Here is an 18,924-nt window from a genome sequence, read left to right as displayed (position 1 = left end):
ACCGGGACTTATCCAGATTGATTTTTTTCCCCTTTCTCTTTCCTCTCTAGCTACTTCTTAGACGTTCTATTTTGTAAAGTGTTAATAGAATTTTTCTTGCACTCCGACGCTGTATCTATTCAGCAGGTCTGTGTGAGGCCCATTGTACGCTGGACCATAGAGGAAAGAGCTCTATTCTTTACGACAATGGTTGCCCCAAAAAACATACACAGAGCCCCCTCCTCACTCATCAGGGTGGAGCGAATATTAGGACGGCAGCATCAGAAAACATCCAAAAGTAGGAAGGAAAAAGAGGGACCCAATTACGCACTATGGAAAGGAGCGGCGTTGAAAATACTGTTTCTTAATTCAAAATATTTATTTCCTAAGGGGATCTGAGTTTCTGGACCCAAACATGGCCAACACAGAAGGGGGGCTGTTTTTCTTACTGTTAGGCATTTTCAGCTCAAAATAAGGACTTGGCAAACATCTTAGAAAATATGGCAGTGGGTGTGAAACGGATGTCATGTTTACCTGCACGATACCCAGCCGGCTTCACCCACCACCCACCGCACCCCAGGCAGTGGAATCCTCTTCGAGGCCCCGGGTCAGAGTCTGCGATGCCATATGCTCAAATGTGACGGCTCTTTGTAGAAACAAACCAGTTGATCTTCTGGTGGTTTCGCTTGAGGGGTGCACAGGAGGCAGCTGGCTATGGTGTGTTCGGCCTCAGCAGGTGCCTTGGGGACTCATCAATCCTGCCTGGCCGGGGAGGGGTCTGGTGAAGGCACCCCCTCTCCAAACTAGCATCCCCTACTCCCCTAAGCCTGGTTCCTGGGGGAGAGAGGACAGCTCCTTGCTGGAGGAACACTCACCGTGCAAGGCCATTTCCCTCCCAGTAACTGACTACAGAAATGGGGACCAGAAGGGGAAGGCCCCAGGAGCCTGTTTGCTCAGGCTCGGTTGCTTAGCAACACAAGGGGCCCTGACTCCAGAAGGGACTTTTAAGCTAGGCCAGTCCCTTGGAGGTTTGTGTCTGGCTTGCCTACGCCTTCTTCCATTCTTACCTTGACTTTGCTTTTCCCCCTGTTATATTTGATAGCATCTAGAAAAATAGACTTGATTTGTCTGGAGGCACCCTTTTAAACCTGGTTTTATTGCTTTGCCCAGTGTCTTCCCTTCCATTGGAGACTGTCATCTGGGAGGCGTGAGGAATGAATAGCCGAGGGTTCTTTTTCTCAGCTGGCTTAGCTCAGGCCCCCAAGCTCATTTCTGAGCCTTTGAGCTCCAGTGAACAGTGCTTGGTCCTTTGCACCGCGCGCACACGCACACACGCACACACGCACGCTGAAATTGCTCCAAGCACGGAGCCCTCTGGCTAACAGTACTGTCCACCCACAACCATGTGGTTGGATTGTATTTTTACTGCCAACATTGGGCACAAAGTGAATGAGGAGACCAGGCCACTCGCCTGGCCAAACCAGGTGCAGTCTGCAAGTGAACGGCTGATTGGTTTAGGACAGCACCTGCACTAAAGATGTGTCTTTTGTGGAGCAAATAAAGGATCCTAAGTAAAAGGAGTGGAATTCAAAGCCAAATCTGGTTTCATAAGTGTGAGTGTCTTGAGGTCCGTGTGGGACTTGAGTGTGGATCCTGACTGTCCAGAAATGACTAAGAGGGTTGCAGCATGCTTGGGAGGATGGAGGAAGGGACTAGGAAGAGAGACAGAGGATGCCTTTGGCATTTTCCTCTCTTTGATGTTTTGTTTTTTTGCGGTATGCAGGCCTCTCACTGTCGTGGCCTCTCCCGTTGTGGAGTACAGGCTCCGGACGCGCAGGCTCAGCGGCCATGGCTCACGGGCCCAGCCGCTCCGCGGCATGTGGGATCCTCCCGGACCGGGGCACGAACCCACGTCCCCTGCATCGGCAGGCGGACTCCCAACCACTGCGCCACCAGGGAAGCCCTCAAATAGGTTTTAACAAGCAACATGACTCCTATAATGGAAACTGCCACCACCACCCCCCAATAATGTTTTGTGTATTTTGTTAAAATTCCTAAAGCAGGCTCTATTTTGTATTTGTTTTGCAGGTGGAGGATGCAATGCTGATGTTTGATAAGACGACCAACAGGCACAGAGGTAAGAACCCCAGTGTGGGGGGAGGTTGCCCCCTCATCCTCTCCTGGCTCCATCTCTTCTCACCCCCAGTCCTGCAGACAGAAGATACAGTGACTGTTCCAAAATCAGGCAGGTGCAGGTGACGTGTGTTGTGGATCTGTATTAATAGAGGGCCACGATAGTGTGGAGAGTTGATACCGGACAGTTAAAACACCATTTCCTTTTGGCTTAGGAGCTGTCATTTAATTATGCAGCCACGCCCAGCACGCGTTCTGATACACTTTTCCAATCCTTGCTTTCTTAGTGCTTGCTAGACCACAGCACGAAGTGATCCAAGTGGAAATTATTCACAGCAGTTACTCAATTGAGTTCTCAACTTGCATTGAAGGCGGCGGGGGTGGGGGGCGGTTGAGAAGCACACTGTCCATCTAAAGAGCCAAAAAAAAAAAAAAAAAAAAAAAAGCCTCATCCTAGGTTTATTCGATGTTTGATGTGTACAATGAGTACAGACCTGGAAGTGCCCTTTTGTGCCTCTTGGATGTTTGGAGGACATCTGCACTTCCGTTTATTTTCTCCTGTGCTTACTGTCCTGTCCATGTTTTGGAAAACGGGTTTCATCTTGGGGTCTAAGAACCCCTGAAATGACACGCAGGATGTTTTCTGTTTCTCTTGGGAGAGGCTGTCTAGCTTTGAATAGATTTTCAAAGAGGTCTCAGACCTCTGCCACCTCACCCCCGCCTCCAAAAAAAAAAACAAACAAACACACTGAAATTATTGCTTTAAACAGAAAATTGGATGACTCTAGAAAATCCTCCCCAGAGGAAGCAGCGTCAGAAGTTATGGTTTAGCGTTCCGTCCGGAAGCTCCTGGTTTCTGGGGTTCCTATTCACGGGGCATTAATGAGCAGAGTTTCTGAAGGGGGGTGGCAGGAAGCAGTGTTCTAGAGAGAAGGAGCCAGCGATCAGTGTTTCCTTGCCACTTGGATGGCATTTAGATGTTTCTTGTGTTGTCTACATTCTTGCTGTCCCCTGTGATTAGAAGCAGTTACCCAGTGCTGACTGCATGTCTCCCTGTTCTGAGCAGGCAGGCTGAGTGAAAGGGAGGAAGGAGTGGGTAGGAAGCGATGCTTCCAAGGGTGGGAGAAGGAGGGGCTGTCCTGAGTGTGCCTGGGGAATCAAGCATCTCATGCATCCACCTACAGCAGCCTTAAAAGGGAAAATAGAAAACTGGGGCGTCAGGGGTGTATATGTTGGGGAAGGGATGGGGATGGGGTAGACGATGAGGAGTAAGGGGAGGCAAGGAGAGAAAAGAAGAGCTTACAGGTGTGGGATGATCGCCTTTGTCTTCTGCAACGCTCTGCAGTGAGAGGAAGGTGGTGCCGGTGATGGGCGATTCTTGATGACCCTTGATCATCGTCTGCATTGCGTCGATCTTTATGGTTTTCCCAGCACTGCTTCCATATGCATCTTCTAACTTGATCTTCACAGCAGCCCCAGAGGGAAAATCACTTAAGTTCTTTATGCCTCAGTTTATTCATCTGCAAAATGGAGATCATATTGGTACCTCCTTATAGGATTGTTTGGAGAGCGTAGTGCCAAGCACATCAGTTGTGCATAAATGTTAGGTATTATTATTATTACCATCATTATTATTACCATCACCTCCATTTTGTGGATGAGGTAACCACAGCTCAGAGGAGGTGCCTTACATCCAGGATCAGAGAAGGGACTCACACCTAGGACAGCGGGTTTCAAATTCTGCTCCTTTTTTTTTTTTTTGTGGTACGCGGGCCTCTCACTGTCGTGGCCTCTCCCGTTGCGGAGCACAGGCTCCGGACGCGCAGGCTCAGCGGCCATGGCTCACGGGCCCAGCCGCTCTGCGGCACGTGGTATCTTCCCGGACCGGGGCACGAACCCGTGTCCCCTGCATCGGCAGGCAGACTCTCAACCACTGCGCCACCAGGGAAGCCCTCAAATTCTGCTCTTTGTTGTCTCCACATGCGGCAGGTTTGTTGAGAAGGGTGTTTTCGTCCTTTTATTTTCAGGATGGGCGAGGTCCATCTGAACGCGGCACTGGTGTTCAGTGTGAGAATTCATAATCCTGGAAGATTCCTGAGCGGCTTCCAGGCAGTATTGTTATCATGCTTTTTTGAATATCAGTGAATAAAGGTATTTTTGATCTCTTGCTCTGTGTCAGGCCCTGTGTTAGAGGAGATGACAGATCATCTCATCGAATCCTCTCAACTGAGCAAGGGAAGAGGTTCATCATCTGAGGGACCTGAGAGGGCGAGTCACCCTCCGTGTCAGGTCACTGAGCTGGTAACTGACAGAGCTGGATTCACACTCAGGACATCAGGCCCAGACACACTGCAGAGGAGGCGCCGGGGAAAGCTCTCCCCTGTTTCTAACGCAGATGCCGCCTGCTGTGGTTGAAGCCTCTTCCCTTCTCCAAGGGCACTGGGCACAGTGATGGGGTGGGGGTCCCTCTGTGACTGGGTGAGGGAAGTGTTTCCTGTTGTGAGCCTAAGGGAGGTCATCTGTGGCCCAGCACTCAGAGTGGCTTCCGGAACGTGGTCGCTCGCTCCCTCAAGTCAGGACTCCTGGTGGCCATGGCAGGACGGAGGGCGGGCAGAGCCCTGGCGCGTGCACAGTGCCGCCCCCTCCCCCAGCCAAGGCAGGGCCTGCCCCGCATCCTCTGCCCTGCCCGCCTTTCAGATTCCTGTGGTCAGTGCAGGACCCCTTACATGATTCATGGAGTCAACCACAAGATGAAAGGCAGGGCCTCTTATTCAGAAGCTATCCAGAATTTCAAGACGACAGCAGAGCGTTCAACCAAGAGTGGAGCCCTTCTGAGCACGGGGTGTATGTGACAGCTCAGGCCGTCCATCCAGGAAGCCGGCCTGGATGGATGCAGCCTGTGGCCGGCCTGATGCTGGTGGGGTGGGGAAGAGAAGGCAGGAGGGACCGTGTGTGCCCAGAGGTTTCAACGGGAAGGGTCTGACACCTGCTGCCCGTTTGCTTCTGTACAGAAATCTGCTCCCGCTGTCCCTCCTGTGTCGGCGGGGGCTTTGGCCCATGCATGGTTTCCAGCCCCTCCAGACAGCTGAGAAGGAGTTTCTCTCTGGACGGGGTGCTGAAGCTGGGGTAATACTTCAGCGATCCAGAGCATGAGGGGAGGAAAGACTTTTTTCTAAAGAAAGAACGTATCACAAGAGAAGCACAGTCATAGATGTGCAACCAGCGGGCCTCACAGCCCTGGCCTGATGGAACGTGCACTTGGGATCTGGAGATACGCACAGGAAAATAAAGTCCTCCTGCAGCCACCTTGCCCCAACCGTTCCTTCACCTCCTCGGCTTCCTGTTTTCCATTATCTTATCAAGAGGAAAGTGCTGCCGGAGCAGAAGTTGAGGACACCTCTCTGGCTGGCACTGCCGCCAGCTTTCTGCTTAAAGAGGCCCAGACCGTTAACCCCTCCGTGTCGTCAGGGCACTTGCTTAGTGCTTCCTGTCAACTTCTAACCCAGCCCCGTTGGGCAGCCCGGGCCGTGACTTGTCCTCCGCCCCAGGCATTTTGAAAACCACCTGTGTGCCCCTGAGCCGTGACCACTGCTGTCAGGGAGAACTCCGGTGGCACGGGGCCTGGCCTTCTGGGAGTCAGGCTACACTGCCATTAGGAGCCAGGGATCGGGGCAGCATTTCCACTTCCTGCCCCACAGTGGCCGCCTCCTGCCCTGTCCCCCGCACGAGGGTGGCCCTCAGTTGCATCTGCACGGCAGTTTACCCCTCCTGTTCACAGAAGCGCCAGCCTGTGTTTCTTCCCACTTTACGTCTGCACTCGGACCTCGGTAGCACCGTGGGAAGGAGCCCAGGGGAGAGTCCAGCAGACAGTGAGCTGTCCAGGGAGGTGCATCCTCCATCCTGGAAGCAGGAAGGTCATTCAGCATCTGACTCTCACAGAAGTGTGGAGTCTTCCCACCTTCGTCCTTAGAGGGACCGCCTTCCAGCTTCTGCTGCCCCTTTGCGTTTAGCCAGGGGCACTCTTCCTAAGCTCTCTGAACCCCTCAGGCTCTGTCTCTGGAAAATACATGAACTGGGACCGATGAGCTCCAGGACCTAAAGTATGCTTCTGGCTTAATAGCTTTTAACTGGAAGTAGGTTCCAGATTGCTTCCTTTTTCTAACTAGCAGAGGGGGAGCAGTTGTCTCCGGTAGGGGTCCCCGAGATGGGGCTGGGTCTGCAGGAGGTTCGTCGGGGGTGCTCTTCACGGGGACTGGGCAGAGGGAGGTGATGACCTGCGATGCCCTGGGGAGTTTGCAGAGAGGGTGGTCCTTCAGCTGCCCCAGTTATCCCCGTATGTTGATCAGTCATAGGAGACAGCCCACCTGGGAAGCAGGTGTCATCTTGGGCTTGTACCGAGGAAGTCCTGGAGGGGACCAACAGCTGGGGCCGTCATCCAGCAGCTCTCCCAGCGGCTGGGGAAGATGATCTTCATTCCTGAAGGGGGATCTGACACCCCGCCCCCATCAGAGTGCACACCATAGTGGTACAGGGTTCTGTGTTAACCAGGTTGTGTTAACACTCCTGGTAGAAACAGCCACTTTCTGAGCACCCCTAAACCAGGTGCTTAGCACGTACTGTGGAATCTTTATGAACTGAGCTGCCCAGAGTGGCACACTAGTCCGAGCAGAGCTTCGATGTAAACCCACCCTGTCCAACCCTGAGCCCGTGTTCTTAGCCGCTCTGCAAGCACAGGGCTAGGCAGTGGTTTAAAGCAGGAGAGTCGGTGATTTTCAGGACTTGAGCGCCTCCGTATTATTAGTCTTTCTCCACACCTATCCTCTTGCTGGACTACGATGTACCTCCATTTTTCAGATGGAGAAACTAAGGCATGTGGAGTTTTGGAAAGCCGCACAGCAGGTTCCTACAGCCAGCTGGGGAGCGGAGCTGCTGGTAGAAGCTAGGGCCTTCCTTGGCCCCGCCCATCGCTTCATTTCGTGGCCTTCTCTGAGACCCTTTGTGCCCAAGGAGAGAGAGAATGGTGGCCTTCCAGTCTTTTCAGAGTCATTGCATCTGCTCTCTAAACGCTCTTAGAGGTGGGCTGAAAACTATTGGCCTGATCATCAAAGGACTGAATCACTGGGGAAAAGTGTGTTGCTTTATCCTTGCAGAGCTCAGATAAGATCTTGAATTCAGCATTAGGTATTGATCCCGGAGTGGGGCTGGAGGTGGGCAGGGAGACAAGAAGCAACAAGGTGCTATCCTTTCTGATTTGCTCTTTGGTGGGCGGTTGCGGGGAAGCTGGCTGGGAGCCAGGGGGCGGGAGGACTCTCCCTGTATCGGCCCTGTTTGAGACGGTGGATGGCGGGGATGCTGGTTGCTGACATACATCTCTCACTCGCCTCCTCATGGGGGTAGGGAGCCCCCCAAGAGCGCATTCCAGGGGAGCCTCAGATGTGCTACCTCCCTCTGACCTCAGGGCCCGCACAGCCAGGTCCCTCCAAGTCTGGCGCGTCAGGGGAGAGCTGGGTGGCTGGGGGCCCAGTGGAAAATGAGCCGGATGTCTTTGAAGCTTATCAGGTGGCCTGGTGAGGGTCAGCTGGAGAGGCAGTGGCTTCTGGCGAGTACAGAGGAGAGGCCTGGAGACAGGCCTTCTCACTCCCAGCGGCTTCCATTACCCAGCAGGCCTGTGTGCTCCGGAACATTGCCAGAGGCGAAGGAACAGGATACAGAGAGAAAAAATAAAGATCAGTGTGATGGATGACTCTTCTCCGGACTGTTAGCAGTTGCTTATTAAGTGCATTGCTAATGGCCTTGGAGAGGAACAACAGCTCCGAGGCGGTCTCCTGTGCTGTGAATCTCAGAGCGCGCCATCCCCAGCAGGCTCCCTGGACAAAGAAAGTCCTCTCCCAGGGCAGCTGTGCCCATCGGGAGTTACCAGGCTGGAAGGGCGCCGTGGTGGGCCCTGTGGCTAGAGGGAGCAGCCTTCTGCAGTCTCACCTCAAGGCAGCAAGACTGAGCTTGGCTTCTCCCAAGAAGCTCGTACAGCATCTCTATCCCCAAAAGCAGCTAGCCGAAGTTTAAGGTCTTTGTAATTTGTGTAATTAGTTTATTTATTAAAACGGTGCCTGTGCGATGTAGCTGAAGCTATGATAGAAGACAATCGTTTCTTTTTCTTTTAATAAATTTACTTATTTTATTTATTTATTTTTGGCTGTGTTGGGCCTTCATTGCTGCGCGCGGGCTTTCTCTAGTTGCGGCGAGCGGGGGCTACTCTTCATTGCGGTGCGCGGGCTTCTCACTGCGGTGGCTTCTCTTGTTGCGGAGCACGGGCTCTAGGCACGCGGGCTTCAGTAGTTGTGGCTCGTGGGCTCTAGAGCGCAGGCTCAGTAGTTGTGGCGCATGGGCTTCGTTGCTCCATGGCATGTGGGATCTTCCCAGACCAGGGCACGAACCCGTGTCCCCTGCATTGGCAGGCAGATTCTTAGTGACTGTGCCGCCAGGGAAATCCCGATAATGCTTTCCTAAGGAGAAAAAACAGCCCTTAATGTCCTGACTACCTGCCAGACACTCACTTTTGAAATTGACCTCTGAAGTCCAGACTGACTCTTTTCTTGTATACTGAAGATGATTACAAATCACACTGTAATTGTTGGTTTATTGATGCCCATTTCCCAAGGGGGGAGGGGGAAACGTAAAAAGAGTTTCACAAAGGCGTAAATTAAATTAAAAATGAAAAAGCATTGCTTCATTTGTAGGTGTGGGGTGTCAAAGATAATGTATGTGTGTTTTTCCTAATGAGATTCTTAACATTTTGACTTTATTGACCTGGGAGAGAGGGTTGGGACTCTACAACCCGTAAATGTGACTTTGTAGGATGGAGGAAGGAGTGTGTTTGACAAAGAGGGTAAGTCCCTCTGGGTGGGAAAGGGTTGTTGGATGGGGTGGAGAGCATGATAAGGGTTTGGAGAATCACAGCTGGTGAGGACACCTGTGCCAGTGTGACACAGTGACATCCTGCACAGCACCGGTGCCCAAGGTCAGGGTCTAGAGCAGGATTTGCTGCGGGGTCTGCCCTGCTGGAGTCACGCCCTTTCCCCCACCTCACAGATCTGCTCTCTCGTCCGCTGATGCTGTTAGGTACCCATCACTAACGCAAGTCTGAGATGTGTTAAGGGGTTTATTGGCAACCTGTAAGCCAGTAGCTGATTATTATTGATATTGATCCCAATTCTGCACCTGAATTGGAAGCCAGTCGACAGGAAAGCTGCGGGTCTGTCACAGGCCACTAACACCAACCAAGGGTCTTGGTCGGATAGAGCTTTCAGCCTAGGCTGTATGTAGTGTGATGTGGTCACCAAGCATGTCTGTGGGCTCTTTTCATGCAAGTAGAGAGTTAGATCAGGTTAGGGGATAATCCTCGTCTCTTCCCAGAGGGGACCAATGTCAGTGTGGGGCACCTGTTTTAGAAAGGTATTGAGGGACTTCCCTGGTGGTCCAGTGGTTAAGACTCCACGCTTCCACTGCAGGGGGTGAGGGTTCGATCCCTGGTTGGGGAACTAAGATCCCGCATGCCGCGCAGTGGCCAAAAAAAGACAAAGGTATTGATAAATGTGGAGTCTAAGGGAGAAAGTTAGAATGGGGTAGAAACTCAATATAATTGAATCTCCCCCATCCCACCTGGATAGAAGAGCCTGCTTGGGGTGCTGGCAGCAGTGTGTAATCTGCTGCCTTTGGGTTCTTGGAGAGGTTCTGTTGGAAAACAATTACGTGCAGACTTGAAATAGGGCACACTTCAATTAGAATGAGGAAGAGCTGCCAAGTCCCACAGCGGTGTACATGGACAGCCACATGCCTCTCCACTAGATTCTGTGCTCCCGGCGGGCTCGTGTTAAAGCTGGGCTGTATAAGGTGGTCCCCACCAGGAGGGTGCATTTAGGGCTTTGCCCAGAGGCTGTGCGGCCTGGCCCCCCGCCTCTGGCCCCCAGCACAGTCCCCTCAAGGCCTGACCCGTCACCGGGCCCATCTCAGGACCTCCTCCAGAGGAAGGCGGCCACCGAGGGCGAAGGACGGGAGCTGGTAAAGAGCCGCAGCCCCCACCCTGAGCCGCCTCTCAGAGACCAGCCCCCGGCGCTGTCTGCACATTTTATTTTCTCGTTAAATAAACACCATTAGCCTTCCCGAGAAATTGGTGCAAACATGACCTCGCAAATAACCAATTAGAAGGGCAGGGTTGAAGGGGCCTGTGAATTTGCAAACATGTAGAGGAGGCCATTAAAGCTGCCTGTAGCTACCCCAGCCCTGGCAGCATCGATCTGAGACCTTAATTTTATTTCTGACAGGAAAGCAAGGAGCACACTGTAATTTCTTTCTTCCCTGAGCTAAGTGTACTCCGGAAGCGCCCATTCCGGCGCTGTCTCTTGACATATTCATCAACGTGGGAGCTCAGTTTCTGTTCACCTGCTTTCCCTGTGGATGGGGACTCACACGGAGCCCGCAGCGCCCTGGCAACCGGGGAGGCCAGGGTGGGGGGCGGTCGTGGCCCCCTGGATGCCCCCTTGGTGTCCCAGCTGGAGGATAAATCTGAAACTCCTTTCCTTCGGAATAAAAAGCCCTGGCACCAAAAGGGTGGTGAGTTACTAGATCTTCCTTCCTCCCTCCTGGCTGTGGCCCACGGAAGCAGAAAGGGAGTGGGCCCGGGGTCAGCCACTCCATTGACCCAGAAATGGTTCTTTGTGGAGAGAGACAATGAGGTTTTTGTTCGGCCCTGTTCCCATAGAGGCCCAGCTCCCAGCTCCGACTCTCACATGGTTTCAGATCTCTGAAGAGAGAGGAGCCTCCAGCTTGGCCACTTGGTTAAAAGCATCCCCTTTCTTAGCATCACGGCGCTGCTAGGGGTTGAGCCGGGGGACCAGAAGCCGGGGCGCCTGCTTCCTGCTGGGACTGCAGGAGCCCCCGGGATTGTTCAGCTCTGGACTTGAGCTTCTGTTTGGGCCCTGGGTTCGGAGGACATTCCCTGGCCCTTCTGTGTCTCTGTCACAGGACACACGGGAAGGAGCCTGAGTTTAGTGCTGGCCATACTTGGCTTCAGTCCCAGCTTCCCTGGGCGTGATCTCAGGTGGTCCCCGAAGGGCTCTGAGCCCTGTGTCGCTCTCTGGAGGCAGCACATCTGCTCTGCACGAGTTAATGAGCCACTGGCGAAGTGCCCACAGAGAGTGGTCAGTGCCAGTAGCCTTGGTTCTTTCCTTTCCCCCTTAAAGAACTGCCGATTGAGCTTCTTTAGGCAAGTTACAATGTGTATTTGAACTTTTTAAGACCTAGTCTTTAAAAAAAGTTTTCCCCTCCCCTTTGCACATGAAACATATGTTTGCCTGTGCATGGAATATTTCTGAAAGGATAGTCACAAAACTGGGAACAGAGAGTGAGAATGGCCAAGTGGCTTAGAGCGCGTGCTCTGGAGTCAGACAGCTGGTGTTTGCATCTAAGGTTTGTGACTTCATAACTGTGTGACCTTGGGCGAGTTACCTACACTCTCTGTGACTCAAGATTCCTCATCTAAAAAACAGGAATGATGACATCGGGTTAGCCTGAGGCTTATATCAGTTAATAAGTATAAAGGGCTTGGAATAATCTCCAGCTATAGAAAGCACTCGAATATGTTTTATGCACAAATATATACACTCATCGATGCAAGTATAACTAAATAAAAAGCAGCATTTGCTTCTGGGGAAGAGGATTAAGTGACCAGTGGTCCAAGGATATGGGAAAACTTGTCACTTTATACTCACTTACCTTTCGAATTTTTGTACCCTATGCATATATTACCTAGTCAAAGGAAGACTTTTGTAGTGTGAGCTTTTACAGTTCATCCCAATTTGAACTGTAGATATAGAGATAGAACAGCATGGGAGAATTTTCAAAAGGAAAAGGTTCATCCCATCTCAGTGTGCTAACACAGTGACCGTTGTCACTTCTACCGTGTTCCTGGCACTGGCGTAAATATTTTTAAACTTGGTTGTCTTTATGGGGTTAGTAGAACATGTGGCATCTCAGACTTTGCTGAATGAGGGATGGGTCCCTCCCGCGTCATCTGAGTTTTCTGTCCTGCCAGGGAGAGGGGGCCTCGGAGCGCCAAACAAGACTTGATTATATGCAGCCGAGAATCCTTTGCCTCTGAGTCACCTCTGTCTTTTTCTTTCCATAAACAGAGAGTCGGATGGATAGATGAGGATTTTCTTAGTAGTTTCTGCTTTTCCAGACAACATGCTATTAATAGAATAGCCAGACCGGCCCCAGTATGAAAAGAAGCCCCGTTTGCTTTAGTTTATCCCAGAGCAGAGGTGAGAGAGGTCAGAACAGAGAGACCCTCCGTTCCAGGAGTCCAAGGTCTTTTCAATTAAAGAAAAAAAACGTTGAAAGCGTTTTCCTAACCCAAGTTATGATTACTAAACATGTGGGGACCTTATACAATGTGGCACATACAGAATCCTCCTCTGTGCCCCTGTTGCTTATAGCTTAAGAGTCAAGGCAGGTACCCAGTTAGTGAAGCTCGTGAGTTGTCTGGTGGCAAAGGGGTGAGAGCCTCGGTCTCCAGTCACACTGCTGGGTTCAAATTCCAGCGCCACCACTCAGTAGCTGTGTGACCTTGGGGCGAGTTATTAAACTTCTCTCGACCTCAGTTTTCTCATCTGTTTAATGGGGAATGTTATTAATTTATGGACGTGAGGTTTAAGAGAGAGAATTTATGTGAAGCATCTGATGTTTTTTTTTTTTTTAATTTTTTTTAAACCCACATTTGTTTATTTATTTATTTTTGGCTGTGTTGGTTCTTCACTTCTGTGCGAGGGCTTACTCTAGTTGTGGCAAGCGGGGGGGTCACTCTTCATCGCGGTGCGCTGGCCTCACTATCGAGGCCTCTTTTGTTGCTGGAGCACAGGCTCCAGATGCGCAGGCTCAGTAGCTGTGGCTCACGGGCCCAGTTGCTCCGCGGCATGTGGGATCTTCCCAGACCAGGGCTCGAACCCGTGTCCCCTGCATTGGCAGGCAGATTCTCAACCACTGCGCCACCAGGGAAGCCCAGCATCTGATGGTTATACTATCTGTAAATATTAACTTTATTACTATCATAATAAAGTGAGGTTACTGTTATGTTACTACTAATAAGAATACGGTTTCTATCACTCCTTGAGGAATGAAGGCTAAAGCTTGCTGACTGGAGAAAATATTCACACTCCAGAGAGCTGTTGGCAGATGCCGTTAGGTTTTCCTTCATCTTATGAGTTGAATTGAATCCCCCTCACAAGGTATGCAGAAGTCCTAACCCCTTTGTATCTCAGCATGTGACCTTAGGCAGAAATAGGGTCTTTGCAAATGTAATCAAGTTACGATGAGGTCGAACGGGGGTAAGTTGGTTCAGTACGATGGGTGTCCTTCTAAGAAGAGGGAGGACATGTGAAGGGAGACATGGAGCATGTCACATGACCACGGAGGTGGAGGTTGGAGCGTGGAGCTGTGAGCCAAGGCTCGGTGAAGCTAAGAGAAAGGCATGGGACAGATTTTCTCCTAGAACCTTCAAGAGAACATGGCCCTGCCGACACCTTGATTTTGGACTTCCAGCTTCCAGAGCTGTGAGAGAATAAACTGCTGTTGTTGATTTTTTTTTTTTTTTTGCGATACGCAGGCCTCTCACTGTTGTGGCCTCTCCCGTTGCGGAGCACGGGCTCCGGACGCGCAGGCTCAGCGGCCATGGCTCACGGGCCCAGCTGCTCCGCGGCATGTGGGATCTTCCCGGACCGGGGCACGAACCCGTGTCCCCTGCATCGGCAGGCGGACTCTCAACCACTGTGCCACCAGGGAAGCCCCTGCTGTTGTTTTAAGCCCCCCAGTTGGTGGTGCTTTGTTCAGCAGCCCTAGGAAACGGCACACAGAGGACAAAGCAGTGCTTCCTGTCGGGCGAGTGCCCTGCTCACCGGTGGCTTGCAGCCTCCGTGGGCGAACACAGCCGTTTCTCCCTGCAGGTTCCTATCCACGTCACAGCTGCTCCCTCTGCAAAATTATGTGCAAGAGAAATTAGAGAAAAGACCTTCTACTTAAGAGAACACGGCCCCCAGATCCTGATGTAGTTCACGGCTTGCCCAAGTCGAATTTGGCCAAAGACCATGAAATTGACCTTAGGGTGTTAGAGATAACTTTTTGGTAGAGAAAGACAATTGAAGAACTCTGAGGTTTAATGTTGAATTTGTAGCCTTTGGAGCGCAGTCATTTCTTTCTAAGCCAAGGATTTACCAATACACCTAGGAGGTGTCGGAACCCCCAACTCCGAGAATGCAAACCATACCCAGCAGACTGGTATTTCCAGCTGGTTCATTCAACTTGGCTATTTAGGGAAGTGGAAATACGGCCAAAAAAAAAAAGAGGGAGAGAGAGAGAGAAAGAGAAGGAAATCAGGAGAACTCGTACGTACGACAACACAAACCTCACCATCCTCACGTACCTGCCCCGACTTCCACCCTGGAAAAAATAAGAAAGAAAACAGCAAGGCAACGCTGAACTTCAAACCCTGCCAAACAGACTCCTTGATTTCTTTATGTTGTCCCAGCAACCCTTCCAGGCAGGAACAATTGCCAAATTCAATCCTAGAGTGAGTTTCTGAGCTAAATTAATGCAGTTGAGGGTCAAAGTGGTAACATCTACAAGGTCTCCGGGCGGAGGACGCCGGTAGGCACAGCAGTAATTAATAGTTTCGGCCCCGGATGTGCTTCCCTTAATCCCCAGGTTTGGTTGGCAAACCTGGCAGTGCGCAAAAATAACTGCCATGGTTTTAATGTGATCAAAGTTGTGTGCCTTTGAGCACTCCCTACAAATTTGAAATTTCTTCCTCAACTTGCCACCCCATCTTGATATCAGGAGATAATTGAAAGGGCTTCCTTCTCTCTGAATGTTTCCAGCGCTGGTGCCTGTGTTCCAGCACCCCAGGCAGAGCCGGTGCCTCTGCACCAGATCTGCGAAGCACGCAGCGCCGACATCCGATTTATTATCCCGGAGGCTGGGCTGGTTCATGGATGATTCATGACTCTGCTTTCCACTGCTGCTGGAGGTGACATCCTCCATCCCGGGCCCAGAATAGATACAGAGGCAACAGTGGCCCCTGTTCTGTCTCTCACCAGCCCCGGGCTCCCTTCCGTATCACACCCAGCAGCTGTGTGTTCGCTGAGTAGAATGGTGGTGGGTGGACCCAGAGAGCCCGTCGGACGTATCTCCGTAGCCGGAGGCTAAAAATGTGTTTCGACCCTGCTATAGCTGCACAACAAAGCAGAGGAGGGTACTTGCCCAAAGTACTTCCCTTTCTGTCCTTTTAGTTGGAATTTAGATTTTACTCGTAACCCTAAGAGCTCCGTAACTCCTGTGGCCAGCTTTGGTTTTCTCACGCGGAGACAGGGTTGGTTGGGAAGGTCTGGGGGACGAAAGCCATCCCACAGCCCAGCGTTAGACGCCCGTATGACGAATGATGGCTGTCACGTCGGAGGTCTGGGCTGCATCAGCAGTTTTCAGCCCTGGGTGCACAGTAGAATCGCCGGGGAGTTTTTAAAACATACTGATGTCTGGGGCCCCCGCCCGGATCAATTAAGTGAGACTCAGGGTTGGAGCCCTGGCTGAGGGTTCACATTTCCCCCAGCTGAAGCTGATGTGCCAACAGGGCTGGGAACCCCCCGGGTCACGTGATCTCCCAGGACCCTTCCAGCCTTAAAACCGTTTTAAAAGCTGTGCTTCGGACCACGCCTTTGACCCCGCCCTTCTCTGGGCAGTGCGCTGGCCTGTGCCCTGGTGTGTAAGCCCGGGAAGGGTGGTGGTGGCCTCCGGTGATTGATGTGGGGAGTGGGGGGTATGAAACACGACCATCCCGTTGGGCCGGGTGTGAATCTAGGTACCGCCTCCCGAAACACTTCGCTGGCTTCCCGTCACTGCTAGGATGAGGCCTAAAACGCCGACGCTGCACTGCAGAGTCTTTGATTTCCGGCCCTTCTTTGGTCTCCAGCTTCACCCCAGACACGCTCCCTGCGGCTACACTGACCTGGGCCCTTCCTTAACAGGGCCGCCCACACAGGCTGTTCCTTGGGCTGCCAGGAACAGCCTGTCTCTCACTCCTGGCCAGCTCCTCAGCTTTCAGGCCTGGGCTTAAGTGTCCTTTCCCCTGGGGACATCTTCTCGAACCACAGACAAGGTTAGCTCCAGCCATGTCTGTGCTCCTTGTAATTCCTTTCTGGCATCTCTCGGTTCTTAACGATTGTGTTATCTGCTTGATGGTTTGGTTCTTGTCTGTGTCTCCTTCCCCCTTATAGTTCCCAAGCTTGGCCAACAGTATTAACATATGACCAGAGGGCGGCTGGCGGACAGGCAGGCCCTTCTCACCTTGGTCTCATTGGGCTGAAGATGGAGAGTGAGCAGTCTGCAGTGCTTTGCTGGGTGCTTCCCCCCGACTCCCCGCCCCAGCCGAGCCCTGCTCTAGCAAGAGGGGGGGCGGGGTGTAGAAGCCTTGTCAGGAGGATGGTGTTTTCTGGACAGGGCTTTGGAGAACTGAAGAGATGGTTCTGAATACTTCTGTTTTTCCAGCACCTTAGGAAGGAACAGTTATCAAGCAAACTGATGGGAGTTCTTTCTTTCTTAAGAGGGAAAAAAAATGCCCTTGGTATTGTTTTTTTTCTAAAGTTGATATTTATTAAAATAATATTTTCGACAAAGTATTCTGCAAATAATTATATTTTAAAATTCTCATTAAAGTGAAAAATTCTTGATCGTAACCCAATGACTGAAGTATTTCCCTTGTTGTTTTTTTAATAGATCTTTATTGGAGTATAATTGCTTCACAATAAATACTGTGTTAGTTTCTGTTGTACACCAAAGTGTGCAAGAAAGTTTTGTTTTTCAAAGAATTTTTTGATTTCCTGTAAGTCATTGAATGTACTGCTGTAAACTAGAGTCAAAATGGATTGTTCACTTTAAAATATTAATTTTTTTTACTAGATCTTTATTGGAGTATAATTGCTTCACAATACTGTGTTAGTTTCTGTTGCACAACAAAGCGAATCAGCCATATGCATACACATGCCCCCATATCCCCTCCCTCTTGAGCCACCCTCCCACCCTCCCTAACCCACCCCTCTGGTCATCACAAAGCACCGAGCTGATCTCCCTGTGCTATGCTGCTGCTTCCCACTAGCTAACTGTTTTACATTCGGTTAGTGTATAGATGTCGATGCTACTCGCACTTCACCCCAGCTTCCCCCTCCTACCCCGTGTCCTCAAGTCCATTCTCTATGTCTACATCTTTATTCCTGCCCTGCAACTAGGTTCATCAGTACCTTTTTTTTTTTTAGATTCCATATATATGAGTTAGAATATGGTATTTGTTTTTCTCTTTCTGACTTACTTCACTCGTATGACAGACTCTAGATCCATCCACCTCACTACAAATAACTCCATTTCATTTCTTTTTATGGCTGAGTAATATTCCATTGTATATATGTGCCACATCTTCTTTATCCATTCATCTGTCGATGGACATTTAGGTTGGTTCATTGGTATTGTTGTAGTCGCCCTTTACAGCTGATCTGGAAGAAAGGCTGAAAATATTGGTTCAGTTTTTTTTAAAAAAAACATCAGTCCTGCACTCCTAACCCATGATGCCTGGTGCCACCTCGTGGGCTGGTGAGAAGGCTCACTCCAACCTGGGGTCTGTACCAGGATTTAAAATGCTCATGCGAAAGGTGTGTACTTACAAATGGATTGCTAAATTTCCTCCACACTTCCAAAATGACTAGGCTTGGCATCTTAAGTCTTGTTTTAATTAAGTTGATTCATTTGCCCTGGAAAGATTTCCTGATTCAGCTAGTATATTTATGTATAAACTACTCTGGAAACACCTGGCAGTTTTTCTGAGTGACAATAAGGAAACATAGTCTGAAAATTATGATTTAATTTGTTCCCTCCCCCATGATGTCTTACCTTTTTAAAAAAATTTGGTAAGATTTACAAAAGAGGCTTCGTATTTTGCCCATGGTACTAATCCTGTTTTACAGCAGAAATATGTATCAACAATATGTAATAATTTCCCTTTCTGTATTTTTAGAACTCTAGCTTCTAATGGACAATGGAATCATTCCTTGGCAAATGGGAAATCGTCTAATTGCGTGTTTTTATTTATTGTGAATTTTCAGGTAGGCTCCAGAAGAGACTGGTGAGCATATAAAAGAAAACAGTATATTAATGACTATTTTCTGGAGTTACCACCCTTGGGTTGCATCACAGCTGTGTGTGGGGGGGCGCAGGGAGAGGGAGCAGTGGTGCACATTTGAATTGGACGTGGTCCTTGGTTGGTTTTTAAAAAACAGACTGGAATCAAAGATGTTATAAAGGATCAAAATAGAAAAGTAGGTGCCTGTCTCTATTTCTACTTTATTTTAGGCTTGTGGTTCCTTTATTATGGGACGGTAGTTAAAATCCCCTGGTAAAATAGACTGGTACCCTGGCCTGGTCCATTAGCAGTATTAACTTTTCCTGGGTAGTGTAAGCAGCTGCCACAAAGTGGTTTGACTCCTAAGTGGCACCTCCTGAGTCCATCCCTTTTTTTTCCCCTTTTGTTAAAAAATAAGATGCTTTAGCAGGATGTAGGGAGTGAAGCGCTGCAGGTAGCCTAGCAAATCGTGCTGCTGCTAGGGTGGTAGCAGCTGGGGTGGGAAGAGGGAGAGCAGCTGTGGCTAGGTTAGTAGTCATTCCATGAAGAAATGGATTTGATAAATAATAAAGCAGTGATATTAGCAACACACGCTTGCAGGT

At 50.4% G+C, this 18,924-nt stretch overlaps 1 protein-coding gene across 3 annotated transcripts in view; it reads left to right on the top strand.

Annotated features, from left to right (window-relative positions):
• Positions 1–18,924, top strand: part of MSI2 (musashi RNA binding protein 2) — a 392,697-nt gene that overhangs the window by 248,376 nt on the left and 125,397 nt on the right. For all 3 annotated transcript variants that reach the window (XM_082603568.1, XM_082603567.1, XM_082603566.1), the window contains exon 7: positions 2,068–2,116. In XM_082603568.1, the coding sequence (XP_082459694.1) occupies positions 2,068–2,116 (49 nt within the window). The remainder of the gene's footprint in view (positions 1–2,067; positions 2,117–18,924) is intronic.

The sequence above is a fragment of the Mesoplodon mirus genome (assembly GCF_964341445.2).
Source record: "Mesoplodon mirus genome assembly, chromosome: 18".
Lineage (NCBI taxonomy): Eukaryota > Metazoa > Chordata > Mammalia > Artiodactyla > Ziphiidae > Mesoplodon > Mesoplodon mirus.
The sequence above is the reverse complement of the archived record's forward strand: the minus strand, read 5'-3'. Positions and strand labels throughout refer to the sequence as shown.